The sequence below is a fragment of the Toxorhynchites rutilus genome, chromosome 1 (assembly GCF_029784135.1).
Source record: "Toxorhynchites rutilus septentrionalis strain SRP chromosome 1, ASM2978413v1, whole genome shotgun sequence".
NCBI lineage: Eukaryota > Metazoa > Arthropoda > Insecta > Diptera > Culicidae > Toxorhynchites > Toxorhynchites rutilus.
In genome coordinates, this window is record NC_073744.1 from 206,055,449 (window position 1) to 206,067,993 (window position 12,545).

A 12,545-nucleotide genomic window follows, 5' to 3' on the forward strand; every position below is an offset into this window, starting at 1 on the left:
TCTAGCCATCGTTTGGGTAGATCAACTTTTAGAAGTCTACTTATTGGGAATTTCTTTTGTTCTGGAAACAGACCCTCGTCCGTTGATGGTTTTATTCACAGCTGAATCTCGCCCTATTGCGCGTATCGAACGATGAACATTTAGGTTGCAGACTTTTCGATTCACTGTAGTCTACCGAAAAGGGTTTTCACGCTTGAAATCACATGTTAACGATGAATCGTGGAACGTGGAGTCGGATATTTACATCAGACGTATGATGGCGTACGAGTCCTTATCCTTCTTGAGCAACGAACCCGTAGATGACTACTATGACGAAGATATCGAGAAGGCGATCAGATCTATTCAGAAAGCAGCTCACACGCACACTAAGGACACTCTGTAATACCAGGGACAGACATACAGCTGTACTTGCGTTGTACGTGTACAGCGTTGTACAGGTACCATCGTAGCATGGTTGTACATTGCACCGCATGTCAAATTGACAATCAGAAATTCGACCAATTTTCACCTCATGTTTCAATGAAAAAGTTTATTATTTAACGTCTGAACTATCAAACACAACAATCAAGTTTCCAATCTGAGTTATTAACTCAAGAGAAAGCTAATGAAAATAATATTTACCAAGTGTTTTGATTCAGTTTGTTCATGCTACCCACCACTAACCGTTTGTGGCGCTGCGCACAGTACAACTGTAGTCATGTACAACGGTGAAACAGGTCGGTACAGATACAGCGATTGTACCGAGTTGCTTGCATGGTTCTAGCGCTGTACATGGTGACAGACATACATTTTTCGAAGTACAGCGCAAGTACATCTGTATGTCTGTCATAAGTATAACACTAGTAATTTAATTCTAACAAAGATGCGGTCCACAAACTTCTTGTGTGGAGCAGCGACAAAATTCAAAAGTAAAGGTCAAATGAACGATAACGGGTAGAAACTAGGGTAGTAACGTATCCCATTTGAAGAAGGTTTCAGATTCCTCTGAAAAGAGCGAACAAGCATTGTAGCCGGTACCACAAGAAGCCACCTGTGCTCAACGATGCTCAGAACGTGTTTTTAAGCCACGCGATTCAGCCAATAGACTGGAATTGTTAAACATAGTGATTGTTATGTGGATAGTTAAAAAAGTCGCAGGAGGGTTGTGTCATAGACACGACCGCATAGTTAACGAAGAATTCCGTTAGGCTATCTGTTGCATGCTGATTTTTGATATGTTCGAAGAATTGCATCGTTGATAAAGATTTGGTGGCCCTGAAAAGGGCCGTTTTTTTGTTGTTGGGTATTGTTTGTTCACTACACCAGTATTTACAACCGAGCGATGATGACAGAAGGATGGTAATTAGTCGTTGGATGGTGCGTATTAAGATAAAAGGTGCCGAAATGGAAATGCCAGAAATCTTACTTTATTATAGAGAAAACATATTCGAAATGGAAAAGGTAATTTTCTTTTATAATTTTGACGTAGGACTACGTCTAACCGGAAGATATAGGGGGTGAAATGGAAATCCAGGCACTGAACAAGTAGGATAAATGCATTTGGAACGCTTATAACTCGAGCATTTCTCAATAGATCGCAAAAATGGTTGCATCAATTGATAGGAAATATATCTACGCATCTATCATAACGAATAACATTTCATTTATCTTGAGATAAATAACTGATTCATTGTTAAATATCCAGCATTGTCCAAATGCACTATGTGCCCATTTTTGATTGGTCCATTCTGTGCTCCTCAAATCGTACCGACCAAAACGGGCAACCAGAGCAGCAGCGACATATAATGAAGCACGATTGGAAAGGAAAAAGAAAAAAAAATGAACGGAACATTGGTCGCAGTCTCACACATGCGTAATTCTCGAGCCAGCCAGTCAGCTTAAAATCCCCGCTCCGCTGCCGTAACGATCATTCTCATTCAAACCGTACACCACATCGGTTCGCATCACAACACATCAAAAACCAACCCAAGCAGCCATGTCTGGACATGGCAAAGGAGGAAAAGTGAAGGGTTTCGGCCGCCGTGATCGAGTTAGCTGGTAAAGCTGCTCGCGACGATAAGAAAACCCGCATTCGGAACAGAACACATTCGGTTCGGTGGACATCAAGACAACAGGCAGTTGCAGCGAGTGGCGAGTGGCAAACGCAATCGCAAAACGGCATCAGGTAGCAGAAGAAAAAAGTTTGTTCTTTATACAAACTGCTTTGGTGGCAAATCCAGAAAAGGCGGCATCGAGGGCGTTCGAAATGTTTTTTTTTCAAAACCACGAGTACTAAGTTTTCTAAATTGGAACCATTCCATAAAACATGGCGCTTTTCGGGGCCATTAAACCTTTCAGAAAGAGTTTACGAAATACAGTTCAATGCTGTCTAAAATAATATCCAAAATAATAATAAAACACAAATTGATGTTTTCATAATTTGTTTGCCAGGATATGATGAGTATGTGAATTTGGCAGTTGTTCTGAGCTTATTGATGGTTGGGGACTATCCTGTAATGCGACATTTTTGTAAACATAGAGTTCGGGGTCCAAATTATGACCCCACATTGAAAGTCGACACTGTACCACTGTCATCGGAAATGTTCAATTACAGGTTAAAATCGCCTCCAATACGACACTGAGTGTTTCTCCGGCACGTCGCATTAAATGTAATTTACTGAACAACATGTCACAAGCTGGATGGGAAGAAATTTTCCAACTGTGAAAGCTGTGGCAAACGCATTAGCTAAACAGGAAGCTTTAACCGAACAAGATGGGGATATCGAGTGATAACAAAAACACAACACCAAAGGTTCTTTTCAGAACCATCAACGGCGTTCAACAACAACAAACCTTATGTGCTATGTGTCAGCAATATCACGTTCTTTTGAATCAAAGCGACAAATGGATTCAGTTTATGTTGACTTCGCGAAAGCATTTGATACAGTACCGCACAATCTCATCATTCAAAAAATGAATCACATTGGTTTTCCCTCATGGATTACCAAATGGATATATTCGTACTTATCGGATCGTAAAGCTTTCGTTATTGTTAATTCCGTGCGCTCTAGAATATTCACCATTCCATCTGGTGTGCCACAAGGAAGTGTTCTCGGCCCGCTTCTGTTTATTATTTATGTTAACGACCTATGTGAGCTACTTTCCACATCCAAGCTTTTGTTCGCCGATGATCTCAAAATTTACAGTGAGATTGCATCATCCATTGACTGCATCAAACTTCAAGATGATATTAATTGTTTGCTAATCTGGTGCAATGATAAAGGTATGCGTGTGAATAGTAAAAAGTGTAAAGCCATATCCTACAGTCGCTGCAATAATGTCATTCGCCACCAATACCGCATGGGGCTGGAGCCCATAGAACGCGCAAACTCGATCTGTGATCTAGGAGTAATGATCGACTCTAAACTGAAGTTCAATGAGCACATAGTAATCACAACCGCTAAAGCATACACTGTGCTCGGTTTCATTCGTCGCCATGCTTCTGGATTTTCTGACGTGTATTGCCTCAAAAAGTTACTGCGCGCTAGTTCGGAGCATCATGGAATATGCTGCACCGGTTTGGTCCCCATTCCTCGTTACACAAATCGTTGCGTTGGAGCGAATCCAGAGAAGTTTCATGCGGTTTGCTTTGCGACAGCTCCCTTGGAATGATCCGATAAATCTTCCGAGTTATGCTGATCGTTGCAAACTGATTGACTTGGAAACACTATCAGCCAGGCGTACCAAACTACAAAGAATATTTATTTATAATTTAATAACCGGCAATGTGGACTGTCCCGAACTGTTACGTCAAGTTCCGTGGAATATTCCTCCCCGTCGTTTTCGTAATTCATCGTTATTTCTTATACCATTCCATAGAACGAATTATGGTTTCAACAATAGTTTCGATTTGTGTTTACGTTCTTTTAACAATGTTAGTGATGTGTTTGATTTTACTCTGTCCAAGAATGTGTTTAGTACTAGAATAAGAAACTTAGAATAATTTAGATCTTAAGGTTTCAGTCTGTACGACGTTGTCGAAGATGGTGAAATAAAATAAAATAAAAATCAACATGTTCATAAAGAGTAAACAGTAAACTAATCCATTTTTCAGGTAGATAGGTAGGTATTCGCGTAGGAGAAGAAAATAAAACAATATATAAAAAATATATATTTAACAAAAGCTGTCCCCTTTGTATAGTCCTACGTCACTCCGGTTATGTCCCCGACATTACCCACCCGTCTTTTTACTTTCTGAGTGTTTTTCAACCCATTTCTATTTTCGATTCCAACGCAAGCTATGGCGATTTCCCCCAGACATCTGGGCTTTGAAATCTCTCTTAGGGAACACATTTCGGTGGACTACTTTCATGTATTTGCAATGCTGGCGCCTTTGTTTGGATAACGGTTAAGATTTTCCAATTGTTCAATAGTTAGCTTCATTCAATTAAAAAATTGTTACGGGGTGCCGAAATTGATTAATGCAAAAATCTCATCGATCCATCATGAAATAACTGTTAAATAAGCATTTGAAATTGGACATTTTTCACGATACGATCGATTTTCGTTTTTCAATTAGTACCCCCAATATGTTTCTGAAAGACGTAATTTTTCGTCTATAATTGAAATGATTACTCGATATAATAATAACTATACATACTAGAATTATTCATTTATTTCAGAAAGAAAGGGGGATGTAGTAGACTACTGCACTCTCACTTACAGTTGCTTGTAAACACTATTCACTTGGTCTGCCGGTCGAGCATTTCTGATCATTCTATTCTGTATCTGCGTGCTAATCGATCGTCAGCACACCCCCAAATAATCAATGATGCTTCATTGTGTAAATCTATTCGCTGTCATCATCATCATCTTCCTCGCTGGACTGCATGAGCCAATCGACCAACTTCGTAAGACTCTTCTTCAGTGTACCTTCTTCGGTCTCGTCGAGTTCAGCATGCCATTCCAATATTACATCCTCTGTGAGGTAGTCTTTCTCGTACAAACAATGAATAAGTTGCGCCATTTTAGCCTGAATCAATTCCTCCTGGGAACAAGTTTCCTGTAGAGCTTTCAAACAATCCATCATGGCATCGCGACCGCGGATGTAATTTTTAAACACCGGTCCAAAATAAGATAACAGCTGGTTCAGGGTAGCAATCGTGTTGTTTACGGCGTTTTCTTGCATTGTAAGCAGTTGCAAAAGTGCCTTTACTACGTAAAAATTTACTTCCGCCAGAGCCATGTTATAGGCGTAACGTGACGAATTTATTTCAAGAATGAGATATTCTGCATTGGATTTTTCCGTGTATCCTCGTTTGAGTGATTCAAGAACTTCTGAGAAAAATATGTGTGCATCCTCTTGGATTGGGGAAATGGCTCGAGAATCGCCATCTTCGGAGGAACTGCTATACACCGATGGAGCGTGTGTTCTCTCAAGTTTGCTGAGTCGCATTGCGTGATTAAATGCGTTCGTATCACCCTCGTCATCCGACTCCAGTAACGTATTATCCGGGTTTTCTGTGGAATCTGGAACAGTGTAGGCAAACTCGCTGATACATTCGATACCTTCCGACCAATCATCGTCCGGTTTCATCGATTGCAGCGTTAGCTTCGAAATCTCAGTTCCCTTAGGCAAAATCACATCCTGCCCTAAAATGCATCCATTCGTCAATTTACTTCCCAGACCAACTTTCACACGTTCACTTAGAACACAAAGATCCAACTGACAATTGTCTCCGATCTCTACACCATCCATGAGAAAACTATTTGTGATCCGACAGTTTTTTCCAATCTTCACACCCTTTCCCAGCACAGAATGAGAAACGAATGTGTTTGCGTCGATTTCACTGAGCTTTCCTATGACCACGTCTGAATCGAGAAAGCTTTCTCTTGCCAGTCGGATATCTTTGTGTCTATAAATGTTGTTCCTGCAGAACGAATACATCTGTGAATTTCCGCAAACTCCCATGTCGAGAACTAACGGATAAACGTATCGATTGGCGACATCCTTACTCGTTATTTGAAAGCTCTGCCAATTGCTGACTTTCATGGCGTACTCTTGCCTTGGCAGCATTGAAACGTAGATCGTGCTCGCAAGAATTTCCTCATTGATAAGCAACCCTCGCACAAAATCGTCTCGGGTCAGAAAATCAAAATTGTCAGAGAACAGCGGAAGTGCAGCATTACTGCAAATTGCAATCTGAGGATCAATCAGTCCGTGCTTCAAAGATACATGCTTATTTAGTAGAAAGGTTTCCAATGGAATCGTAAAGTTGCGTTCCTTTGACTGCGATTTCAGTCGTTGATGGAACAACAACCGGTTCGTGGTTCTATCCATGGCGATCATCACTTCATTCTCGGTTCTCTGATGAGCAGCACCTTCCTTGAATACCACCGTCATAACAGCTCCCTTGTCCGACTTCTGGACACGTTTGTGCTCTTCCAAAATTGCAGCAAAATTGGCGTTGGTTACTGTGTCCACACCGGTGAGGATAAAGTCTCCCCTTACAAGACCTTTGGCGTCAACATCCCGCAGGGCGTCTCCCAAACATCGACATCCTTCGGAGCCCACAATTGAGACAGTCATACCGATTGACCAACTGCAATGGGCATCTTTCTGGGCCTTCACATACTCTTTGACGACGTTCAAATGATTCCCACAGAATAAGAACACTTCCTCCACACCGGAGCGATTGAGCGTTTCGAGTGCATAATCAAGCAAAGGTACATTGGCCACTGGAAGCAGAGACTGGAATACAGAATAAAAACAAAGCAATAGCTGATGCAATTAAAGTACAAGCGAATACTGCCTGTGGGAAGCAGCGAAGATTTTACCAATGGATTACGGTCGGTAAATGGCACAAGGCAATCGTTGAAATTATCGGCGATGACAATCGCCTGAATAATTTCCTCTTTCTTCAACTGATTCATTTCCAGTGGCTCGAACTAATGCAAAAATCGACGATTTTCTATCGTGAAAATGATCCCACGTTGCAGAACTGTCATAACAAATACAAAAGTTGAGAAAGAAATAGGGACGTGCAACACATTTTATACTCCTTTGAAAAAGGGCGTCATTTCATTGGAACTTTTTTTAAAATATTTTTTCATCATATGACGAATTAAGTGCGATTCACATACAACATCCACGTCACGTTCACGTTCCGTCCCGTCACGTTGCGTCAATTATTCTTCCAAGCAGTTCTTATGCAAACATTCACATACACCGGCAACGGCAACTTCGACTTGCCGTTGCTGGTGTATGTGAATGCTTCAATAGGAATTACATGGAAGAATAATTGACGCAACGTGACGTGCCGGAACGTGAACGTGACGTGGATGTTATATGTGAATCGCGCTTCAACGTTCAAGTATTCTTTCTACGTTGAAAAGGTTAGAAAGTCATTATTTTACATTGTCCCATTCACAACATTTGAAAAATGACTTAATATAAGTGTTGTTTTCCGAAAAACACTTACATATGTGTACAAAATTTTCAATTCCATGTTTTTGACGTGGGACTACGTCTAACCGGAGTATATGGGGGGTAAAATGAAAACCTAAACACAGAACATGCAGGAAAAAATGAAAGATTCCGAATGCTTATAACTCGAACATTTCTTACTGGATCGGAAAGATTTTTGCATCAATTGATAGGGAATATTTCTACGCTTCTATCGCAATTAATAAAATGTTATTTTTGTGGAGGCGATCTGGCGTAGTGGTAACATCCATGCCTCTCACGCTGAAGGTCACGAGTTCAATTCTCACTCCCGACATTCTTCCAAAAATGGAAGTAAAAGTGACGAATCAGCCAAATGAGTTGAAAATCACTATAACACAGATAAAAAAAAATGTTATTTTTCATAAGATAAACAATTGAATAACTGTAAAATGTTAAGCGTTATCTAAACGCCCTTACTGCCTCATTTTGATTGGCCCGATCTACGGTTTCCCTAACACAGCCATCAAAACCAAGCAGCCTCGGGGAAATCGACATTGCAAATACGTGAAAGTATGGGGGCTTTTGTTCTCACCGAAATATGTTCCCTAACACAGACTTCAAAACCAAGCAGCGTTGGAGAGATCGGCATTGCAAATACATGAAATTCGGGGGTATTTTTGTTCCGACTGAAATGTGTTTCCCTAACACAGACTTTAGAACCAAGGTGTCTGAGGAAATTGGCATTACAAATTCATGCAAGTCGGGGGCATTTTTGTTCCGACTGAAATGTGTTTGCCTAACATAGACTTCAAAACCAAGATGTCAGGGGAAATCGGCTCTGCAAATAAATGCAAACTGCGAGTACTTTTGTACTCGCTTGCCTTTGTGCAAACTAGAATATGTTTCCTTAACACGGTCTTCCGGGGGTACTTCTGCACTCGTATGTTTTTTTTTGCACTCCGAAAAGTGTTTTCCTAACACGGATTAAAAAAGCGGGTACGAATACCACGCTTTGGCTCGCTTATTCAAGCTTGCATTGAAGGATATGCTTTCATATCTTCTGCTCTCTGAATTACTAAGCATACCATTTGATGATTAGGCAAGATATTGATAACCAATAGCTGCGATGACGCCTATTGATTGAACAATATGCGTTCGACGTACATGTCAAAATCGAAACTGAGTGCCTGAGGCTTATCAAATCAAGCAAATTCGCGATTCGAGAAGTACATACACTTTAGAGATGCAAACATCAGAAGGAAACGTAAAATAAAATAATCATTTGATAATTCTTCCGTTCACATATTTTGTCCTCGGCATCATACGAAATGTAAAAGGAGTCACTAAATTTACTTGTAACGAAGAACATAATCATGAAGAACAACGCATGAATTGACCTTATATATAATTATACAATCTTTTTTCTCACAAAGCAAATATATTGAATTCAATTGAATTCGGGAATTGTTTCATTCAACCAAAAATTTAATTAATGCAAACAAATGATTGCTACGCTAAGATAGTCCCACGTCAACCTTGCGGTTATATCATAGATGTAACCCACTCATTTTTTTGTTCTACACGAACATGCTTTGACTAGTATACAATGTTCATTCCGAAAACGTCAAATGATACACAAACATAAACATACGAGGGCGGTCCGATAAGTACTTAGCCTCATCGCCCGATGGTGTCAGTATTGCAAGAGAGATTGCTTATCGTGTAGTACATTCTCGTAAACGGCTACTGTCAAAATTTCAGCCAAATCGGACTCGTAGTTTTCTTTTGACCGTGTGTGGAAGCGGGCGTGCCCGTGGGTTTTAGAAAAATGGAAAAAATGGAAATTCCGCTGTCACCACGACCAAATTGGTCGAATCGCACTACGAACTGCTGCCCAATCCACCGTATTCTCCAGATTTGGCCCCGTGTTACTTTTTTTTTGAGTCGAATGAGGAAGTCATCGCCGCCACGGAAGCCTACTTTGCAGACTTTGAGAAAACGTATTTTTTAGATGGATTAAAGAAGTTGGAGCATCGCTGGGTCAAGTGTATCAAGCTAAAAGGTGTGAAATAAATCGCCACTTTTCCAAAAATTTTGTTTTTTTGTAAACTAGGTACTTATCGGACTGCCCTCGTATAGAGATGACACGCGTTATTCACATCATGAACGAAAAAGTTTTTTTTATCATTCAAGCACATCATGTACGAAACGTTGCAGTATTGCATGACCTCAGAGGCTATGAGTTCCTGCACATTGGAGGTGATATACATATCCCAGCAAACATTAAATCGCATAACAAGCGTATATATAACATCATATGCCCTAAAATTTGGTTGGCATATAATGCGCCTAACTGGCATATGCATGCAAAAGTGGAGGCCATATACATACATGGCAAATGCTTACCGAATTTGTTTGGATGAATATGCAACTTTGACCGGATATAATAGCGATTATATTGAAATTGAATTGCGATCTAATATGAATATATTCATGAATTGTCAAATCACCAAATACGACTTTTGCCATACTCATATACGATTTATTACAGACATAGGAAAAAACAAATGGCGCAAAATATTTTCGTGAAATGTTTATTATAGCCTCACGAAACGCCATTTTTATATATGAGTATTTATGTTTGTAGAAATAATAATTGTTTGATTGACTTGTGTTGGGAGTGGAATATGAATGTTTAAAATGACACAGATTGATGTTTGGTGAAAACTGCTCCGATATGGGTTCGAACTCCGGTCGTCTGGATTATCATCCACCAGCTATCTCGCGCGGCTATCTGCAATTTAATTCAACAGCGGTTAAAACTTTCGAGTGCATCAGCATTTCATTGACATTTGAATATGATGTAATATGTCCTTTATTCGGATCTAATATGATTTACTGTTTCATGATTTTCTTCAGCATGCAACACGATTTACTACAGTACTGAATCGATTTAAATTATACGCTTATACGACACACAAACTGCATCAGCGTAATATATGCATATGATGCGGATTAAATATATTTTACGACAATGTACATCATAAAATTGATGTTTATTATACCGATATGCGACTTAATTTGATAATGGTATATAAAATCGAGTTTTTACATTTTATGCGATTTCAAATATACACGATACATACTTTGATTGATATTATATGCGATTATGATTTATTCGGATTTCTTGTAAGACTTGGCACGTGCAAAATTATACGATTTAATGTTTGCTGGGATATCCAAGACACATTTGGATGATATATGATGCATATAATTGGCATATACAGACAAAAGGGGAGGCAATATACGTATATGCCATATTTTATACGCATTTTATACGCACATATCACATTATGGCTATTCATGCGATTTGATGTTTGCTGGGCAGAAGATCTGCAGTAGATGTTTCACATAAAAAACTGCGTACGAGATGAACAATGTGTTTGAAAATGTTGCATGTTTGCATTTGTAGTATGTTTGGCAATGTAATAGGGCGTTTGCAGCGTGCATATGTATTAGTAATCTGTTGGACAGGCAAAAGTGATCACAGCATTAATTTGTGGGGATCGATAAGGTTGAGCTTTGTTTAAGTAATTATTTTAGCGAAATAGTTTCAAAAATTTCGCGTTACTCTATATTAATAATATGCGAACATATGTCTCGCGTAACTTTATACATATATCTAAGACACATTTGGATGATATATGATGCATATAACTGCATATACAGGCAAAAGTGGAGGCAATATACGTATATGCCATATATTATACGCATATCAAGCCGTATATAACGATATTAGATGCTTTTTACGCTGAAAATTGCGTATAAAATATGGCATATACGTATATTGCCTCCACTTATGCATGTATACGCCAGTTGTGTGCTTCATATATCATCCAAATGTGTCTTGGATGTATGTACATCGCCTCCAATTATGGCTATTCATACGATTTGATGTTTACTGGGTGCAGATCCTTCTCGTATCGACCAAACAGAACCCCCTTCATAATCAATGATATCAACCAACTCAATGTGATATCGATTTCATCGGCATTATCCACAGAATGTGCTTCTGAAAAATTCCTGGAAGTTAGTACAGTAATTTACATTTAATGCGACATACCGAGGCACCACTCAGTGTCGCATTGGAGGCGATTTTGACCTGTAACTGAACATTGGCGATGAGAGTGGTATAGTGTCGACGTCTGGTGGCGACTTTCCATCTGGGCCATAATTTGGGCCCCGAACACGATGTTTACAAAAATGTCCAATTAAACGTGTCGCATTACAGGTCTGTCCAATTAGCTAAATGTCACATTAAATGTAAATTACTGTATCTCAGTAGCACTAAAAATAACAAAACAGTGCAAACAACGAAGCAATAACATAAAAGATAACTGTGTGCATTTGCGAAAATGGCAATTTGTATCTATTGAATTTCGGCTCCAGTGACGCTAATACGTGAGTACCGAATTTATTCTCAACTAGCTGACCCGGTCAACTTCTTCCCACCCACAATTGATACCTGATTGAAATTATTTCGAGTTCCCATAGAAATTGTTTTTATGTTCGTTATCTATATTCTCGGTACATTTTTTTTGGACATAAAAACCTAACGTAGACTAATACGCATCAAACCTGATACTGATTGTTCAAATTCGTTTCTCTGTTTTATTGTTCAAGCCCCAACGAAATTAATTAATGCATTTTAGGCCTGATATACATAAAAAAAAGAGCAACACAGATCAATCTGTGCACCTGGCATTCATGCCCAAAGTAATCATTAGTTCTACATTTCGCATTATGGCAGGAAGGTAAGTATGATTTTCTTTATAAGATTATATTCTAATTTGCGATTTATTTCTAGGTTTCATCACTGATACAATTTTTATGACCTACAATTGCTAGACCCAAAAGTGCACGGAAAATATGCGAGGAATATGAATCAACACGGTTCAAATCGTCCGACATTGTCCTCCGTATTGATGATATCAACTCGGTGATGCAAAACTCACTGCCGATTTCGAATTTGATTTGGTTGAAAAACCTGTTAATCAGGTTTGGAAATGTTTTTGTATAATATTAAGGTGCCATCCTCACAAGGAGGAACAACGTTTTC

The 12,545-nt window shown here is 39.2% G+C and overlaps 1 protein-coding gene across 1 annotated transcript; it reads right to left on the reverse strand.

Moving 5' to 3' along the window:
- Positions 1-4,626: 4,626 nt before the first annotated feature.
- Positions 4,627-6,993, reverse strand: LOC129761835 (translation initiation factor eIF-2B subunit epsilon). The gene is made up of 2 exons (XM_055759625.1): positions 6,817-6,993; positions 4,627-6,730 (listed from the first exon to the last, which is right to left on the reverse strand). The coding sequence occupies exons 1-2, from the start codon at positions 6,910-6,912 to the stop codon at positions 4,829-4,831; spliced, it is 1,998 nt and encodes a 665-aa protein (XP_055615600.1). The 5' UTR covers positions 6,913-6,993; the 3' UTR covers positions 4,627-4,828.
- Positions 6,994-12,545: the final 5,552 nt, after the last annotated feature.

Excerpts from the sequence above, each read along its gene's own strand:
- LOC129761835 (XM_055759625.1), bottom strand. The coding sequence starts at position 6,912 with ATGAATCAGTTGAAGAAAGAGGAAATTATTCAGGCGATTGTCATCGCC. Across the intron at positions 6,731-6,816 it reads TTACCGACCGTAATCCATTG|TCTCTGCTTCCAGTGGCCAA; the intron begins GTAAAATCTTCG and ends TCTGTATTCCAG.